Here is a 20,735-nt window from a genome sequence, read left to right as displayed (position 1 = left end):
CCTGGGATGAGTAGGTGTGTCCAAACTTTTGACTGGTACTGTATGTACCAGACCAAACATTTGAAACCAGTCAAAACCAGAGTGTTGCAGAACGCTGACCTCATACTCCTCCATGTTGACCTCTTCTGGCTTAACAAGGTCTAGTTTGGCACGGGCCACCTTCATAATGCTCTTACACCTGAGAGAGAGAAGGGGGGGAATGGAGACAAAGGGAAAGAGGAAAGTGGGGAGAAAGGGAGAGTGATGTTACAGCAGCTTGGCACAATGAGTACTGGTGAAGTACTAGCTACTCCAGGAGACTAAATATTACACATGGTCTCGCGGCCGTGTCCTACTGGAATAAATCTAACAGACATTATCAAGCTATAGTTGACTTCATAAACCACTTCAGGTCATTTCAGATCATAAAATATTCAAAGCCTTTGCTTTTTGCTACCCTCTGCAGGTGAATTTGGGAAGTTCAGCAGTAATAATCTGGTGTTGTCTTTGTTTTAACTTATTTACATTTTTTAAATTTAACTAGGCAAGTCAGTTAATAACAAATTCTTATTGACAATGACGGCCTAGGAACAGTTCAGGGATAGAACGACAGATTTTTATCTTGTCAGCTCGGGGATTCGATCTAGCAACCTTTCGACTCTAACCACTATTTTAATAAAGATAAAACGGTCATGGTGGTGTAACCCATACAGACCGTTCGTCAAAGCTTAGGTTGCGGTCTGCGAACTGCATGAGGAGGGTTCTCTCCAGGATCTTCTTGGGGGCCTGGTTATGGATGAAGTAGACAATGACGTGCTGCAGACGGTAGTCATTCTCCGGGGCCGTGTCCTCCTGGGCAAACCTCAGCAGACGGGTGTACTCCACCTTAATGGCCTGAAAAACAAAAAGCATTGGGTGAAAGGACATGGTAGGCCCAATAAGCATTAGAACTTCAGAGTGTAGGCCTATATTACAACACTGACAAACATCTACAGCAGCAGGAGACAAAACTAGTGTCTTCCGTGTAAGAGTTGTCAAGATCATCATCATCATTATCCTTCTCATCCAAAACTCAAAGATTGGTTTCAAGTTTGCTTTGTTCAAATTAATCTCAAATCCCACTTCTGGAAGATGCTTTTGAATAGAACAACTAACTCAAAAAGATCAGATGGAGAAATGCCATGTAAAAAGGGATGAGAGGATGGTTGTGGAGAGGCATGCAGTGAAATAGTGAGTGAATAAATAAAGGAGTGAAAGAGAAAAGAGAAATGGGATCTGGATGTATGTACCTTGAAGAAGGCGGCTTCAGGCCCAAGCTTTTCAAACACACTCCTGGCCTTGCCAATGGACATTATAATACCCTGCATGTTTGGAGTCATCATGGCCTGCAGTAGCCAAGGAGGGGAAGCATGTTACAACAGTAGAAAATAGATCCCTTGGACCCCTCGGAGAAAGCCCTAAAAATAATACACCTTTTTGGCACAGCACTATTTGAGCTGCCCTGGGCCATGCAACTCTGTCACGACAAGCATACAGTACATCACTCAGCAGTCCATGCATATGTTAATAGTTATTCTACTACTGTGAGGTACATACACAGCCCCTGTCATGTGAGGGACGAAGTACATGCTTAAATTGTCCTATGAAGTAGGGCCTCTGAAAGGCAGCCCTGTGAAGATCAAGGTCCCTATGGTACAGACAGTCCCTACAGACAGTCATACTGTGGTACAGACAGCCTATGGTCCATCTGAGGGGGTTTGAAACTAAACAACATTGATTCTACTGCAGCACTTTGACAACATTATTCGCCACACACTACTATAAAATGCCAAACCAAGCAAAACCAAATAATTTATTGTTAGGAGCAGAGAGACGATGCGCTTACATTATTCAACTTGTACTTTTCTTTTCCCCTCAAGAGTTTAGTATGTATCAACTATGTAATACAAACTGTGCAAATCACATTTACTTTTCACATTTGCTGCAGAGATGCAGTTAAAAATAAACTCTCCAGAGAATTGAGTCGATGTTTAGGTGAAATGTATGTCCATATATCTCTGATGAGAACAGAAGGCTTCTGTTTTGTATAGAAGAGAGTGATTCTGTTGCTAGATGCAGGTAGGCTTGACAGGGATAGGCTTTTCACACAATATCGTTTTAAAGCTAGCCCAAGGCTAGTTTCATCTTCTAGGATAGTACACTGGCTGTAGTCTAATATAGCAGTGCTATCTTGGTCTGCCAAGAAGTTTGGTGAAAATGCCAACTGTGAGAAACTTGCCCTGAGCTAACCATGACTCTGGTTTGAAGACTGCTCTAAATGAACATTTACTCAAGTGTGAAAACCCTATAAAAAGAGCCAAGAGGAGAACATGTCCTCATTCTAATCACCAAACAGGCAGAGAGACTTTTCAGCACACCAAAGAAGAGTCAGCTGGGTGAGCTGAGTGTCGAGCGCTACCTCATCATCGTACCCCCCTTCCTCTGACTCGATGACAAAGGTTCCCACCTGGGGAATGGCAACCTCTACCGTACGCTGGGAAAGGGGCTCATCCTCCATGGGGGGGTCAGAGGGAGGGGTGAGGGAAGGATCCACAGGCTGAGGGTCAGAGGGAGGGGCGAGGGGGGTTTCAGTGTTCACCTGAACATCGGACTGGGGTTTGGGAGGAAGGGGTGGGGAGAGACTCCCTCCACTGGACTGTGGAGAGAGTGAGAGAACAAACAAGAAAGAGCGAGAGGCATGGTGGGCAACGTTAAACAGAAAGAGAAACTAAGAAAAAGGGGGAAATGAAGAACTTTAACTGGGGTTGTGGGGTAGGCCTACGTGGTTCAGTAACAGAAGCGTAGAAGGAGTAGTGGTTAATGTGGTTAAGAGGTGTATGCGTCCGAGCGTGTGTGTGTGTGTGTGTGTGTGTGTGTGTGTGTGTGAGACGTAGTCAGTCACTGGCCGCGGGCAGCATTTGGTTCTTTAACGCACGCATACATTCATCACTCCTCCCTGCTTTGTTATAAGATAAGTTAACAATGTGGGTCGACACACAAATTAACTTACATTTCACACTTGTGATCCCCAAGCAGTAATGAGGCCAGCCCCAGCACCAGAAGACTAGTCCAGCAATGTTCATTTGTAATATAAGTAATATGTATTATACTTATCTATGTTGTTGATGAGCGCGTTGTTTGTTTGTTTTGTTCCTCTCTATCTCTGTAGCTTCCGGGTATGCTGGATAAGGACCCGAGCTAAGGGAATTGGGCTGACTTTGTAGTGCCTGTCCCAAATGGCTCATTAATGTAAATGGGCATATTAAAAAGACACTGTCAGTAGCGATGTAATTTTGTAAATGTTATGTGGTGATATTGTTTAAAAAACATGTTGCAATGTATATCCTTTAGTATGTTTAGTTAATGGAAAATGTAGGTTTGACTAGGTAATTGCTTAATTAATTAGGGTTAATTGTTCTGAGGGGAGGGGCTAGCCCTACAAACGGAGCCTCTCTTTCAGTTCATTGGGAGGCATTTTGGATTGAGCTGTGGGTGGGGTAGCATTTTTTTTTTTTTTTTTGCTGGCCTATAAGGTATATGTTTGATGGCAGTACAGTTGTTTTTGTTCCGGAATCACTTTGTAAATAAATACCCTTGCACAGAAGAACTTTTGCAGCTCCAGCATCTTTTTAAAAATTTGATAGAGGTTAGGTTTTCCAGTATAGCCTTCTGGCCTACTCTACGTGACATATGGTGGGATGGCACACAGCAAATCAGTGAATTCCAAGAAGAGAGGTAAAGGAATGCATACAGGATTGCGTTCTCAGCAGCAGCATCAACTGTCAGAAACGGTACCTGAAGTTGAACCGGGGTGGAATACCATGGAATCGTCTGGTGAAGAAGAGGTCAAGTATGAGAAACTAGACGCCTGACCAAGGGGCCAAACACAACCAGAACCGTTTGAGCTACCGGTTGAACCAGCAGATACAGCCATAAAAGACCAGCTGACTGAAGGAACAGTTGGAGGACCAGAACCACACCCAACAATGGTAACCCTTTTCCAGCAACTGTTCACTTGCCTTGAGAGGAGGGACAAAGACCTCAAGCAGGAGTTCCAGGGTCTATGCCAATCTATCCTCACAGTTCCTCACCAAGCGGAACTCGTCAGTGAGAGCCCAAGATTGGGTCTGCCAACACCATGACAACAAAGGCTCAACGCAGCAGGGACTTCAACTCCACAGCAGGATCCCCAAGCAGTAATGAGGCCAGCCCCAGCACCAGAAGACTAGTCCAGCAGTGTTTAACGTCCATCTTCCAGCATTCCTGAGGAAGGAGCCAAAGATGCCCTCATACCAGCAGGGGGAGGACATTGAAAACTACCGGCTGAGGTTTGAGCGCATGGCCAAGACGTGGCATTGGCCAGAGGTAGAGTGGGCCTGCAGGCTGGCCCCATTGCTCACTGGCAAGGCCTTAGAGGCTTACACAGCATTGGATGAGGGGCTGTCCAATGTCTACAAGGGCTTGAAGGAAGCGCTGCTGGTGAAATTCGACATCTCCCCAGAGACCTACCGTCAAAGCATCAGAGCTGCATCGACGCCATCCGGTGAATCGTCGACAGAGACGTACCACCGCCTTAAGGGTCTCTACCGACAATGGGTTCGACAAAGGAGAAAACACAGGACAAAATCGGTGAGGTCATCATCCTCGAGCAACTTCTACAAGTTCTACCACACGACATTCGAACCTGGGTCCGAGAGCACGAGCCCAAGGACGGGCTTATGGCGGCCAAGATTGCACTGCAGTACCTTAATGCACGTAAAGGGGGCCCACCACGACCTGCAGCACCCGCTCCAAGGAGTCTCGGAGACACAAGGGACATCAGCGATGCCAGAGATGGTGGAGGTAACTCTGGGGGTTATGTGTCTGGGAGGAGGGAGGTAAGGGCTCATGCAGTTCGCTCTGATGGGAGGGGTCTGACCTGTTTTTACTGCCGGCAGCAGGGGCACAAAGCTTCAATGTGTCCGCTACGTAAACCCAAGCTCTCAGGTTACTGTTATGTACCCAGAGAAGGGGATGGTGTTCAGAATAGACAGACTCGGGAAGGGTCAGGCTTGGTACCTGTAACAGTGAATGGTAAATGTCTTACTGCAATGATTGACATCGGCAGTTCCCTGTCGTTGATCAGAAAAGGTAATGTACCTGTTAATGATATTGATTACGGTCATCAGATGCTGATCCAATGTGTTCATGGTGACCAGTCACAGCAGCCCACAGCTGAGCTCACAGTCAGAAATACCTCCTCAAAAGTTGGGGTAATGGAGAAGCTACCTTTTGAGATGATTTTGGGGAGGGATGTGCCTGTACTCTCTGATCTGTTGTGAAGTGTGGGGGGGTCAGCTATATGAGCAGTCAGTTTGCCAGTCTGGTGTTCAGGTGTCATGTTCAGTTGTAACTCGTGCCCAGGCCAAAGCTGGTTTACAACCTCTGTCTGACTTGTGTAATAGTCTGTGCGAGGGGGAACCAAAGGGCCCAGAAAGTCACGCCGCCAGCGGCGTCTCGAGAAGTATGTGGGAACCCCTATACCTGTTGCTGATGTGTCTGGGTTAGAGGTGCAATGGGATCTTACGCAAAATTTTGATACACTGCAGAAGTCTGACGCAACCTTGAAATGTTTGTTTGACAAAGCCTTAGCTGGGGACAGTCAATCTTCATGTGCTACAAGGTAGAGTATGTGGTAGACAACCACATACTCTACCTTGGGTCAGAGGCAGATAGCAGGAAGTTGGTGGTGCCATCTACCCGTAGACCACTTGTTCTCAACCTTGCACATACAGTTCCATGGGCAGGTCATCTAGGGTAACATAGGTCTTATCTTAGGCTGCTGTTTCTTTTGGCCCTCCATGTATACTGATGTACAAACCTACTGCAAATCATGCCTTGTGCCAAAAAAACAGTGCTGTCTGTAGGTCTGACCGGGCTCCTCTGTTCACTGCCAGTTCTCTACTCCATTCAAGAGAATTGCAATGGACATTGTTGGACCCTTGAAGAGTAGCGCAGGTTACAAGTATATATTGGTGATCTGTGACTATGCCACCCGGTTCCCAGAAGCCTAATCAGTGCTCTTGTTCAGCTCTTCTCTCATTTAGGAATCCCTGATGAAATCCTGATGGACCAAGGGACAAACTTCACCTCGCGACTGATGGTTCAACTCCACCAACAGCTGGGCATTAAAGGCTTGAGAACCACTCCCTACCATCCCCAAATGGATGGGCCCGTAGAGAGATTCAACCAAACGCTCAAGAACATGCTGAGGAAGTTTGTGGCTGACACTGGTAAAGACTGGGATAAGTGGTTACCCTTTCTGCTTACAGGGAGGTGCCTCAGGCATCGACAGGTTTCTTGCCATTCCAACTCCACTATGGATGGCCAGTGCAGGTTCCCCAGTAGCTACCTCAGGACAGGGGATTGTCCAGTACGTCCTCCAGATGCAAGACCGGTTGGAGTGGTACCGAGAGGAAGCTAGGGCAAACCTTCAGCAAACCCAGAAGGCAGGATAAGACCAGCACTCTTGCCACAAAGAGTTTGAGCCAGGACAGAAAGTCCTGCTCCTCCTTCCCTCGTCTACCAACAAGCTCCTTGCACAATGGCAAGGACCGTACCTAATCGGGAGGAAGATGGGCCTGGTGACCTACGAGGTGCTGCACCCAGACAAGGGTAAGAAGAAGCAAGCCTATCATGTGAACCTCCTCAAGGCCTGGGAGGAGAAAGAGGAACTCTCCAAGGGAAAGTCCTTTCTGGTCCGCAGAGTAGAAGACGAGTCGGATGGGGTCACAGAGGCATGGAAAGGACGAGCAGAGGTCATACTGGCTCACCTAGAAGAAAACAAGCAACATGAGCTGAAGCAGCTGTTTGGCAAGTATCCGGCCCTCTTCAGTCCGAGACCAGGAAGAACCAAAGTCCTAGAACACGTCATTCGTTTGAAGCCTGGCCAGAACCCTGTCTGCCAGCATCCTTACCGTGTGCCTGAGAGGCTGGTGGTAGCCCTCAAGGAAGAGGTCCACACCATGATAGAAATGGATGTTGTTGAGCCATCTTCAAGTGAATGGAGCAGCCCTATTGTCATTGTCCCAAAGAAGGATGGGTCTTTGCGCGTCTGCATGGGCTTCCGTAAGGTGAATGCCATCTCCCAGTTTGATGCCTACCCCATGCCCCGTAATTGATGACTTACTGGAGAGAATAGGTAGAGCTCATTAAATCACCACATTGGATCTCTGCAAAGGGTACTGGCAGGTGCCCCTAGATGAACAATCCAAGGCCTACACTGCATTCCGGACACCATTGGGCCTGTTCCAGTTCAAGGTCATGCTGTTTGGCCTTCATGGGGCCCCTGCGACATTCCAGAGGCTGATGGACAAGGTCCTCCAGGACTGATGATTACTGTGCTGCTTACTTTGACGATGTGGTGATCTACAGCCACTCCTGGGAGGAGCACATACAGCATCTTAGCAGAATCCTGGGGAAGATCCATGATGCAGGACTCCCGCTTAACCTCCTGAGGTGTGAGTGGGCAAAACAGGAGACAAAGTACCTGGGTTACCAGCTGGGTAAGGGTGAAGTTCAGCCTCAGGTGGACAAAGTGGAGTCCATCAGGAACAGCCCTCAACCCAGAACCAAGGCACAGGTGAAGTCCTTCCTAGGACTGGCAATGGTGGTACCGGAAATTCATTCCGCAGTTTAACCATCACTGTCCCTCTGACCAACCTCACTTCAAAGGTGGCCAGCAACCCTGTGAAGTGGACTGAGGAGTTTGAGGAAGCCTTCATGAAACTGAAAAACCGAGACTGTGCTCATTCCCCGTTCTCCAGACCCCTGATTTTCAGAAGAAATTTCTAGTGCAGGTGGACATTTCGGCTGTGGGAATTGGAGCTGTACTGGCCCAAGGAGAGCCAGGAGAAGAGCTTCCCGTGCTGTACCTGAGTCGGAAGCTGTTGCCCAGGGAAACCAGGTATTCTACAAATCGAGGAGTGCCTGTCTATAAAGTGGGCCCTAGATAGCCTCCGTTACTATCTTCTTGGGAGGGAATTTGACCTGCACACAGACCACAGAGCCCTGACCTGGATCCAGACCATGAAGGACTGAAATTCTCGTGATACCAGGTGGTATCTAGAGCTCCAGCCCTTTAGGTTCTGTGTCTGTCACAAGGCAGGAAAAGAAAACGATAGGTAGTCCACCATGACAAGGCTCCCGAACCTGGTCGCTTCAGGAGAGGAGGAAGGTAATGTGACATAGAAGTCCGTCACTGGTCGCGGGCGGCATTTGGTTCTTTAACGCACGCACACATTCATCACTCCTCCGTTATAAGATAAGTTAACAATGTTGGTCGACACACATTAACTTCTGTTATAGTACATACATTTCACACTTGTCAGTGTTCATTTGTAATATAAGTAATATGTATTATACTTATCTATGTTGTGGATGAGCGCGTTGTTTGTTTTGTTCCTCTCTCTCTGTAGCTTCCGGGTATGCTGGATAAGGACCCGAGCTAAGGGAATTGGGCTGACTTTCTAGTGCCTGTCCCAAATGGCTCATTAATATAAATGGGCATATTAAAAAAGACACCGTCAGTAGTGATGTAATTTTGTAAATGTTGTGGTGATATTGTTTAAAAAACGTGTTGCAATGTATATCCTTTAGTATGTTTAGTTAATGGAAAATGTAGGTTTGACTAGGTAATGGGTTAATTGTTCTGAGGGGAGGGGCTAGCCCTATAAAAGGAGCTTCTCTTTCTGTTCATGGGGAGGCATTTTGGATTGAGCTGTGGGTGGGGTAGCACCCACAGCTCGATCTGTTTTTAGCTGGCCCAAAAGGTATATGTTTGATGGCAGTACGGTTGTTTTTGTTCCGGAATCACTTTGTAAATAAACACCCTTACACAGAATAACTTTTGCGTCTCCGCCATCTTTTTTATTTTGATAGAGGTTAGGTTTTCCAGTATAGCCTTCTGGCCTACTCTACGTGACAGTGTGTGTGTGAGAGATGTTTGGTCTTACTGCAGTAAGCAGTCCCTCAGGGCTCCTCTCCTCCTGCTTCTTGGCTGCAGCCTTGGAGATGGCCCTCTCTGTGTCCTCCTGCAGGTGCTTGGAGTCATCTGTGGGGGACGGCTGCTCCATGTACTCTGGGTCCTGCTGAGGGCCTGGAGGAACCACACACAGACACAAACACATAAACCAACACTGCAGTGGAAGCACAAGTCTCAGACTCATGACATTTTTCAATCTGCCTAATATAATTGATACACTATTGTGCTGGCCTGGAAATGTTATTTTCACACGTCCAGAAACTTTGGTCAAGGCGTAACCAGACCAGCTCAGTAGTGTTTAATTGTTGTAGAGAAGAACCCTAGTCCTCACCCCAGCTGTCTGGTGGACTGGGCTCTGTGCTCATAGGTTGAGGGGATGTTGATGTTTCTGCTGCTGCAGTGGCTGCGGCCAGGGCCAGCTGGGCCTTGCGTGCCTGCAGGGTGTCCCACTCCTCGATCTCCTTGTCAAACAGGCCATTGTCCTCCTTCACGTAGGCCTTCAGGTCCGAAGGGAGCTTATCAAGACCACTCAGCATCTGACCCGTCTCCTTATCAAACTCCTCTGCAGAGACACAAACACAACCAGGCAGTCAGCTACAGTCACCAGGTGTATATGTTAAGGGATTTTTATGAATATTGACTAAATGATGTATACATTTATAAATCTGAACTATGACTAAACAGAATACTACTATGTTACTGTATGGATGTATGAATCATAATACTGAATGTAATGTGTGTAGTTTTCATCCAGAATTAGAAGGACTGTCTGTTCCTTGTTAGAAACTAATGGAGCTGTGTTCCTTACAGGACATACTGTCTCTACCCAGGGAGGGGAGAGACCTTGGGCTTGTAGTAGATTGTTTAACAGGTGGCAGACAATGTGGGAAGGCTTGTGGACTATATTGCCATTGTATCAGAGAGAAGGAGGAGCAGCATTCAAAACGCTATGACGAAATGTGATATAAACCAATGTACGTTGTATTATGATCAGTGCTATTGATTGATTTTGAGACTGGTCTCTGTCCATTTTATGCAAATAAGTTTCTTAGAAATGGGCAGAGTGTTTTAATTGGTTGATGAACATATAGGAATTAAATTCCTTTAACAGTATATTATAAACATGCTCAGAAATGGAAAGTCATGTGCATGTACAGCATAAACAGCCCTAAGAATAACCAACAAGCTTGCCCATGTCCTAATTACATACTCAAAGGATAGTGATTAGAGCTGCAATTACTGCTTTTTAACACAAGAACAAAGAAAATACAGTATACCATAACAAGAAAGGCAAAAGCCAAATAAATATATTTATCTACAGTGAGCGGTAGCTACCTTCTATGAGGAAAGGCTTCTTGTCGTTGATGTACATGAGGCAGTAGGCGCTGGCGTTACGGTAGCCTCCGAATGAGTCCCTGACCAGCTCCTCCCAGGAGGATTTGGTGACCGAGATGTCGTTGTACTTCATCCAGCGCTGCTGGTGGGGGTCGTAGATGTAGGCCCAGTAATGGCCAGCGTTAGCCTGGCCCTCGTGCACCAGCACTGCATGCAGCCGGAACGGAACCTGGTAGCCGGGGGGGGGGGAAATGGAGTGACCAGAAACCCAATGCAATCCCCTGACTTGTGTTAACTCAATGTGTGTTAAATGTGAGTGCTCTCAAATCAAGACAATAACATCTCCATTTGGTGTTTAAGTATTACAGCCAGTGAAAAATGTTTTTTTTTTGTGTGAAGGTGGTTCGTCGGGTTTAGGCAGGGCATCTCTTACCTGCATCATGGACTTGTCAGAATACATCAGCTCGATGGTTCTGTGGATTCTGGATATGCTGCCCTGAAGATCTGGAGAAGCAAAATCAACCCATCATTAGAATTAAGATATTTGTGTGCTTGAGAGCATATGAGACAGATGGAGGTAAACAAGACCTCGTACCATGGGTGTCGTTCTCCACCTCACTCCTCCAGCGGTGCAGGCAGCCCTCCAGCACCCGGAGCTCCTCCTCAGTGATGTGGCGTGGGGCTGGGTGCATGGGCAGGTCAGGGGGCAGTCGGGACTGGGTGAAGGGCTTGTGGATGGGCACCCTCTGCTGGGTGGAGGGAGCTTGGGTGGGTGTGGGGGACAAACCCTCTGGAAGGGTGCAGGAGGGACCCTGTTCGGCTGTGCTGTAATGTCAGGTGCAGACGAGTGTGAAGTTAAAATCACAACTCTGTACTTCTGAATCCCACTTATTTAACAGTTCAATCAGACAGAATTACTGGGGGAAAAAAGGTATCAGAAACATGTACACTTAAATCCTGACACAAGGAGGTTGTAGCTGCATGGTGTTGCATGACTTGCCTTAGAGCAGGCATCAGCTGCCCCGTTGTGCCACCGGGTGGTGCTGACGTGTCGATGTCCTCCAAGGGAGAGGTGCAGACTGGCTTACTGGAGGCAAACTCCATGGCGTACTGCAGGACATCTGCCAGAGGAAACCTCTTGGGACCAGAGCCATAGCTCAGATACCTGAGAGAGAGAGAGAGAGAGAGAGAGGGGAAGAGAGAGGATGAAAGAGCCTCTATAAACCCCATACCAGCATTATAAAATGTTAAATGCATTACTAAAGTATGAAATTCTGAACAGAATGTGACTGCTGGGGACATGTTGTACATACCAACAATGCCAGAAATAAAATCAGCTGTTAATGATTACACTGTTCTGTTTTGTCTCCAGGAGTGGGTATTGTATTGTTGCTATGACTGTTGCTAGGGAATGACCAGTCATTTTGATAGTTTATCAATGTAAGAAAGTAAACAGAGGTGTGTGTGTAGGTCTATACGTGTTAGGGCTGGGCGATATGATAAAAATCTCATATTTTTGATGGTATATAATGTCTCTGAATAACATTTCTAAATATTCTGTATGGGTAGTGGTTTTAATAGGCTTTCTCCATACTGCTCAACCAAACTTTCACAAAAAATAATAGGAGGACAAAACTGACCGTCTTATTTATAGAACATTACATAGGAATCAAAATCTGGTACTTAACCAATGGTTACCATTTACAGTTATTTGTTCCATTCAATAATTTTTATAAAAACGTCTTAATGTCCTGCATAATGCACACTAATAATTCGATATTAAAACGGATTATGGCAGTAGGACACTGGGCCAATTGTACGCCACCCTATGGGACTCCCGATCACGGCCGGTTGTGATACAGCCCGGGATTGAACCGGGTCTGTAGTGACATCTTAGACCACTGTGGCACTCGGGAGGCCCAAAATCATATTAACATTTTAAACAAACTATTATATTAAATCTGACTATCCACAATAATTGCATTAGTGTGTGCATGTAACCATACACAGTGTCACGTTTTATTTCATCTTAGTATGCCTCCATTTCATAAAAAAAAACATTACATTTATGGAGAATAATTATTATCCTCTATATTTTTGGCATCAATTGCAGTTCTTACTTTTGTCCCTAGAGGTAGTTGGACGATTTCTAGGGATCTATTTGGCAAGCTTGCCCTCCTGAAGTTGTTGACTTGTTGTTAGAAAGTTAGCTAGCACTATAAAAATGGTTGAGCGCCATTTTTGTCATTAAGGAATTATTTTAATGTAAGAAATCAAACATTAAAATACCCTTGTAGAAGGTAAAGTGAAAAGCCAAACCGGTCCGTCAATAAATAGTTATAAAATTCTTTATGGTTTACCCCCCCCCCCCCCCCCCATGTGTGTGTGTGTGTGTGTGACAGCCTAGCTCAGTTTACTGTACCTCTCCAGACGCTGTTGAAGTAAAGTCAGTTGCTCTTTCAGTCTCCTGATCTCCTCTCGTTTAATCCTGGTGATCTCTCGGTTCCTGTCCATATACCTGACGAAATACAACAGAAATCATACAAGTTCATAAATTCCTCTCCTGAACTGAAATACCTTCACAATAGAGAATCTCCATTGAATGTGTTTTTGAGGCCAGGAATATGCTTAATCTGGGTCAGAGAAAAAGGCCCTAAACACACAACTTTTTTTTTATATGCAAGTTGAATAACATTTTCCTTACCTGTCCATGTACAGCATGGAGGGGAACTCCAGCTTGTTGTGGATCTTCTCAGGTCGACCCAGGGCTTGGTTGAACTCAAATCTCGACAGTTCAAAGGTCAAGACAGGAGGAAGTTCGGTAAACCAGTGCTGATGGGGAAATACCAAATATGTCATTATAATTGAGTTCCCGTTTTCTAAAATAGGTCATATAAGTCATTGGTTTTCCATAAACACCACATTTTACAATGTTTTAATTGGACCCTTCTTAATGAGTAGTCTTGAGTAGCGTGTTTAGAAATCATTCCTACATGACTCGCCTGTCCCACTAATATTGTTGTGTCTCCAGTCTATTATTTATGTCCAAGCAGACATAAATAATGGTATATACACTGAGTGTACAAAACATTAGGAACACTTGCTCTTTCCATGACAGACTGACCAGGTGAAAGCTATGATCCCTTACACCTGTTAAGTCCACTTCAATCATTGTAGATGAAGGGGAGGAGACGGCTTAAAAGATTTTTAAGCCTCGAGACAATTGAGAAAACGGGCTGCGGTCCAAACACATTTTTACCCCCTCAGCCCTTACGCTATCCACTTTCCCTTGGGGGAATCCCCATCGAAACCAGATACAGTTTGACTGCCATCTTAAGGGGAGGTTCAATTCACTAACTTTGCCCCCTCGGCCATCAATTTAGCTCGAGGAAGCAAGTGAACAACTTTTCACTTGCAAGGTTGATATGACTCACAATTCAATGCAAACTGTAGTCACATGTCAAACTCTGGTGGCCGTGAAGTTTCGGCATGTCATAAAAAAGTATGAAGCTAGCTTGCTAAAACACATACACTAGTGATGCACTGAAATGTCATTTTTGGCCGAGAGCGATATCTGATATTTTCCTTGCCAAAAAAACGATACCCGATATTAAAGATTTTAGTGGCCTTTTAAGCATTAACACACACACACAGCAGTCTAAGGCACTGCATCTCAGTGCAAGAGGAGTCACTAGAGTCCCTGGTTCGAATCCAGGCTGTATCACATACAGACATGATTGGGAGTCTCATAGGGCAGCGTACAATTGGCCCAGCGTCGTCCGGGTCGTCATTGTAAATAAGAATTTGTTCTTAACTGACTTGCCTAGTTAAATAAAAAGGTTACACACACACAAAAGTTATTTTGCTGACATTTACATATGTCCCCATTACCAGTAAAACATAATCAAAACCTATTTCTTTCACTTATTTGCTGTGCTGTTTCGTTGTTCATTTGTTCAGTCGGATTTCTATGGAACGCCATTTGGGTCTTTGCGTGTCAAAAAAAGATGCACGTCAAACAACACTATTTGACGTGTCAAATAAGCTTGTTGACCAATCAGGACCTGAATATAACTGTACTTCAAATAATAATTTAATGCGTTGATACATTTTTTACGTAGTTATTACACATTGATTACACAATCACTCGTATTTCATATGTCACAACGATTCATCGATACGTATGCTATGATGCTGGTAGAGTTGTTTAGCGCACCTACAGTGCTGGTCATATAAAAAAAAAGCTAGGTAGCTCATGGATGCAAACTAGTTCTTCACCAAAAACATAGCAAAACGACAATGTTTCATTAGTTATAATATAGTTAGCTAGCTAACTATATTGCTAGGTGTCATCTAAAATAACCCTAATTTTTAAGACAGTTCTTATTTGATTAATGGTGGTCGGACCCATCTATGTGAAGCTAGCCACAATAAGGATTAGCCACAGTAGTTGGCTTTACGCTTAGCCTTCAAAATTAAAGTACTACTATTTGTATTAATTTGTATCACTGTCAATTACCTACTTTTATTTTGAAGGCAAACTGCAAAATCCACTATTGTGACTAATCCTTATAATCCGGGCTGGTCGAGCTTCACTAGCCAGATGACGCTGGCTGCTTATAACGTTAACTTTGGGCAACAGGGTTAAGTAGCTGGCTAGCTATTTAGAATAATGAAAATGACTGCAGTTTTTACTGGTCATGGTTTTCAGGCTGGTTGTATTGGTGCTAGCTAGGTAGCAAGTTAAAGCTAGCTACCCCTGAAGTTGGGGGTCGAACAAATTATGCTTTTTACCAACGCGCTATTGTAAACACATTGTTCGTGGCTGGTGTTTGCAGACTTTTTTGTACAGCTTTGACAGTGCTACTGTATCTTTTTTGACACACAAAAAATAACCAAACGGAGTTCCATAGTATGTATGTCATGAAGCTAATGGCAGTGACGCTATTACTGTGTAACTCCGGTAGGGCAACATCATCGGAAAAATAGCACACTTGGTAGTGTGTACCGGTGCTCGACCAGTCGGCGAAAGACAACATCACCCAGGACAGAGAACGATTGATTGTCATGGGCAATGAATTCCATCATCTTGGCTTTAATGGGTTTCGCAACATTTTACGGGGCGTCTTTACATCCTGTACCTACATCATATAGGTATGCACGGTAGCTTTGACATCGGCGTTAAACTAGACATCGGGCCGATAGCGATGTTGGCATTTTTAGCTAATATCGTCAGATTCCGATATGTTCACCGATATATCATGCATCCCTAACACACACAATTACTTGTTGGTACACTTACAGCTCATTGAAATAATTCCTTCTGAAAAGCGATGGAATTAAAAGATATTTTGTCATGTATACTTGCATGCCTTTGGTATGTCAAAAAATTAAGCAAAGAAGCTGTGAAAAGAGATGAATTATTGCTTATTTTACAAAGATATTCCAAAATGGCCTGGACACATTTGTTGGTACCCCTTAGAAAAGATAATAAATAATTGGAATAGTGATATTTCAAACTAATTAGTTGCTTTAATTAGTATCACACGTCTCCAATCTTGTAATCAGTCATTCAGCCTATTTAAACGGAGTAAAGTATTCACTGAGCTGTTTGGTATCATGGTGTGCACCACACTGAACATGGACCAGAGTAAAGTAGTCACTGAGCTGTTTGGTATCATTGTGTACACCACACTGAACATGGACCAGAGAAAGCAAAGGAAAGATTTGTCTGAGGAGATCAGAAAGAAAATAGACAAGCATGGTAAAGTTAAAGGCTACAAGACCATCTCCAAGCAGCTTGATGTTCCTGAGACAACAGTTACAAATATTATTAACAAGTTTAAGGTCCATGGAACTTTAGCCAACCTCCCTGGGCGCAGTAACATGAGGAAAATCGACCCCAGATTGAACAGAAGGATAGTGCAAATGGTAGAAAAAGAACTAAGCATAACTGCCAATGAGATACAAGCTGAACTCCAAGGTGAAGGTTCGTCAGTTTCTGATCGCATCATCTGTCACTTTTTGAGCACTTTTTTGGGCTCCATGGAAGAAGACCCAGGAGGACTCCACTTTTGAAAGAAAAACATAAAAAAGCCAGACTGGAATTTGCTAAAATGCATATTGACAAGCCACAATCCTTCTGGGAGAATGTCCTTTGGACAGATGAGTTAAAACTGGATCTTTTTGGCAAGTCACATCAGCTCTATGTTCACAGACAAAAAAAATAAGATTCCCAAAAAAGAACACCATACCCACAGTGAAACATGGAGGAGGCTCAGTTATGTTTTGGGGCCACTTTGCTGCACCTGGCACAGGGTGCCATGAATCTTTGCAGGGCACAATGAAATCTCAAGACTACCAAGGCATTCTGGAGCAAAACGTACTGCCCAGTGTCAGAAAGCTCTGGCTCAGTAGCAGGTCATGGGTCCTCCAACAGGATAATGACACAAAACACAGCTAAAACGCACCCAAGAATGGATGAAAACAAAACATTGGACTATTCTGAAGTGGCCTTCTATGAGTCCTGATCTGAATCCTATCGAACATCTATGGAAAGAGCTGAAACTTGCAGTCTGGAGAAGGCACCCATCAAACATGAGACAGCTGGGGCAGTTTTCTCAGGAAGAGTGGGCCAAACTCTGTTAACAGGTGCAGAACAACAGAAAATGTTTGATTGAGGTGATTGCCTCTAAATGTGGTGCAACAAAATATTAGGTTAAGGGTCCCTTCATTTTTGTAAATGCCATTCATTTGTTTCTTTATTTATAGCATTATATTGAATTTAAAAAAACATCTTAGTCTGATTTCTATTAAATCTGGAATAAACAATTTAAGAGAAAATTGTACACTTTGTTTTTTGTGGAGGGGTACCAACAAATTTGAGCGTCCGTCCGTATATAAACTCAGCAAAAAAAGAAACGTCCTTTTCAGGACCCTGTCTTTCAAAGATGGATTTTTACTTCACAGATCTTTATGGTAAAGGGTTTAAAGACGGTTTCCCATATTTGTTCAATGAACCATAAAACAATTAATGAGCATGCACCTGTGGAACAGTCGTTAAGACTAACAGCTTACAGACGGTAGGCAGTTAAGGTCACAGTTATGAAAACTTTGGACACTAGAGGCCTTTCTACAGACTCTGAAAAACACCAAAAGAAAGATGCCCAGGGTCCCTGCTCATCTGCGTGAATGTGCCTTAGGCATGCTGCAAGGAGGCATGAGGACTGCACATGTGGCCAGAGCAATAACTTGCAATGTCCGAACTGCGAGACACCCAAGACAGTGCTACAGGGAGACAGGACGGACAGCTGACCGTCCTCGCAGTGGCAGACCACGTGTAACAACACCTGCACAGGATCGGTACATCCGAACATCACACCTGCGGGGACAGATACAGTATGGCAACAATAGCTGCCGAGTTACACCAGGAACACACAATCCCTCCATCAGTGCTCAGACTGTCTTCGATAGGCTGGACTGAGGGCTTGTAGGCCTGTTGTAAGGCAGGTCCTCACCAGACATCACCGGCAACGTCGCCGCCTATGGGCACAAACCAGTCGCTGGACCAGACAGGAGTGGCAAATAGTGCTCTTTACTGACGAGTCACCGTTTTGTCTCACCAGGGGTGATGGTCGGATTTGTGTTTATCGTCGAAGGAATGAGCGTTACACCGAGGCCTGTACTCTGGAGCGGGATCGATTTGGAGGTGGAGGGTCCGTCATGGTCTGGGGCGGTGTGTCACAGCATCATCGGACTGAGCTTGTTGTCATTGCAGGCAATCTCGTTACAGGGAAGACATCCTCCTCCCTCATGTGGTACCCTTCCTGCAGGCTCATCCTGACATGACCCTCCAGCATGACAATGCCACTAGCCATACTGCTCATTCTGTGCGTGATTTCCTGCAAGACAGGAATGTCAGTGTTCTGCCAGGGCCAGCAAAGAGCCCGGATCTCAGTCCCATTGAGCACATCTGGGACCTGTTGGATCAGAGGGCTAGGGCCATTCCCCCCAGACATGTCCTGGAAATTGCAGGTGCCTTGGTGGAACATCTCACAGCAAGAATTGGCAAACCTGGTGAGCAGTCCATGAGGAGGAAATGCACTGCAGTACTTAATGCTACTACAGATACTGACCTGACTGTTACTTTTGATTTTGACCCCCCCCCCCCTTCGTTCAGGGACACATTATTACATTTCTGTTAGTCACGTCTGTGGAACTTGTTCAGTTTATGTCTCAGTTGTTGAATCTTATGTTCATACAAATATTTACACGTTAAGTTTGCTGAAAACAAAACGCAGTTGATAGTGAGATGTTTCTTTTTTTGCTGAGTTTATATATTATTTATTTGGCAAATTGGCTTAGTCTCGTAGTGAGGAGTCTATAAAACATTGCTAGATTCATAAGCATTTTTTGCAATTCTGAAATGTATTGGAATAAATATTACTAAACTATAAAGCTAGCTAGCCAGCTATGGGTAACTGTAGCTAGCTACCTGACAGGGGGGCTACCTAGCTATTTGAACCTGGTATGGTAGTAGGTGCCAGGCGCACCGATTTGAGTGTGTCAAGAACTGCAACACTGCTGGGTTTTTCACACTCGTGTATCAACAATGGTCCACCATCCAAAAGAAAGCTAGTCAACGTTGAAGTCGGAAGTTTACATACACCTTAGCCAAATACATTTCAACTCAGTTTTTCACAATTATTTAGGATCACCACGTTATTTTAAGAATGTGAAATGAATGTGAAATGTCAGAATAATAGGAGAGAGAATGATTTAATTCAGATTTGATTTATTTTATCACATTCCCAGTGGGACAGAAGTTCCCACTCAATTAGTATTTGGTAGCATTGCCTTTAAATTGTTTAACTTGGGTCAAACATTTAAGGGTAGCTTTCCACAAGCTTCCCACAAAAAAAAGAATTTTGGCCCATTCCTCCTGACAGAGCTGGTGTAACTGAGCCAGGTTTGTCGGCCTCCTTGCTCGCACATACGTTTTCAGTTCTGCCCACACATTTTCTATGGGATTGAGCTCAGGGCTTTGTGATGACCACTCCAATACCTTGACTTTGTTGTCCTTAAGCTATTTTGCCACAACTTTGGAAGTATGCTTTGGGTCACTGTCCATTTGGAAGACCCATTTGCGACCAAGGTTTAACTGATGACTGACTGATGTCTTGAGATGTTGCTTCAATATATCAACATAAATTTCTTACCTCGTGATGCCATGTATTTTGTGAAGTGCACCAGTCCTTCCTGCAGCAAAGCACCCAAAACATGATGCTGCCACCTCCATGCTTCACGGTTGGGATGGTTGCGGTGTTCTTCGGCTTGCAAGCCTCCCCCTTTTTCCTCCGAACATAACGATGGTCATTATGGCCAAACAGTTATGTTTTTGTTTCATCAGACCAGAGGACATTTCTCCAAAAAGTACGATCTTTGTCCCCATGTGCAATTGCAAACCGTAGTCTGGCTTTTTTATGGCGATTTTTGAGCAGTGGCTTCTTCCTTGCTGAGTGGCCTTTCAGGTTATATCGATATAGGACTCATGGTCCCAAGGTGTTTATACTTGCATACTATTGTTTGTACAGATGAACGTGGTACCTTCAGGCGTTTGGAAATTGCTACCAAGGATGAACCAGACTTGTGGAGGTCTACAATTGTTTTTCTGAGGTCTTGGCAGATTTATTTAGATTTTCCCATGATGTAAAGCAGAGGCACTGAGTTTGAAGGTAGGCCTTGAAATACATCCACAGGTACACCTCCAATTGACTCAAATGATGTTAAGCTTCTAAAGCCATTACATACATTTCTGGAATTTTCAAAGCTGGTTAAAGGCACAGTCAACATAGTGTAATGTAAACTTCTGACCCACTAGAATTGTGATACTGTGAATTATAAGTAAAATAATGTAAACAATTGTGGGAAAAATTACTTGTGTAATACACAAAGTAGATGTCCTAACCGACTTGCCAAAACTATAGATTGTTAACAAGAAATTTGTGGAGTGGTTGAAAAACAAGTTTTAATGACTCCAACCTAAGTCTATGTAAACTTCTGATTCCAACTGTAAATAAAACTGTCACATGCGCTGAATACAACAAGTGTGACTTTACTGTGAAATGCTTACTTACAAGCCCTTAAGCAACAGCGCAGTTCAAGAATAGTTAAGAAAATATTTACCAAGTAGACTAAAATAAAAAGTAATAATATAAAGTAACACAATAACAACAACGAGGCTATATACAGGGGGCATGTAGGTGGGGATGAAGTGACTTTGCATAGATAATAAACAGCAAGTAGCAGCAGTGTACAAAACAAAGGGGGGGTCAATGTAAATAGTCTGGTGGGCATTTGA

At 44.4% G+C, this 20,735-nt stretch overlaps 1 protein-coding gene across 8 annotated transcripts in view; it reads right to left on the bottom strand.

Annotated features, from left to right (window-relative positions):
- Window positions 1–20,735, bottom strand: part of LOC109892715 (ubiquitin carboxyl-terminal hydrolase 25) — a 49,296-nt gene that overhangs the window by 10,860 nt on the left and 17,701 nt on the right. For 3 of the 8 annotated variants that reach the window (XM_020485449.2, XM_020485451.2, XM_020485448.2), the window contains exons 11-22: window positions 13,080–13,207; window positions 12,798–12,893; window positions 11,376–11,540; window positions 10,971–11,200; window positions 10,809–10,879; window positions 10,376–10,604; window positions 9,372–9,602; window positions 9,012–9,154; window positions 2,438–2,674; window positions 1,269–1,364; window positions 695–873; window positions 100–178 (exon numbers count right to left, since the gene is read on the bottom strand). In XM_020485449.2, coding sequence (XP_020341038.1) covers window positions 100–178; window positions 695–873; window positions 1,269–1,364; window positions 2,438–2,674; window positions 9,012–9,154; window positions 9,372–9,602; window positions 10,376–10,604; window positions 10,809–10,879; window positions 10,971–11,200; window positions 11,376–11,540; window positions 12,798–12,893; window positions 13,080–13,207 — 1,884 coding nt within the window. The remainder of the gene's footprint in view (window positions 1–99; window positions 179–694; window positions 874–1,268; window positions 1,365–2,437; window positions 2,675–9,011; window positions 9,155–9,371; window positions 9,603–10,375; window positions 10,605–10,808; window positions 10,880–10,970; window positions 11,201–11,375; window positions 11,541–12,797; window positions 12,894–13,079; window positions 13,208–20,735) is intronic. The other 5 variants (XM_020485455.2, XM_020485452.2, XM_020485453.2 and 2 more) reach the window with 3 other exon arrangements.

This window comes from Oncorhynchus kisutch, linkage group LG6 (assembly GCF_002021735.2).
Source record: "Oncorhynchus kisutch isolate 150728-3 linkage group LG6, Okis_V2, whole genome shotgun sequence".
NCBI lineage: Eukaryota > Metazoa > Chordata > Actinopteri > Salmoniformes > Salmonidae > Oncorhynchus > Oncorhynchus kisutch.
The sequence above is the reverse complement of the archived record's forward strand: the minus strand, read 5'-3'. Positions and strand labels throughout refer to the sequence as shown.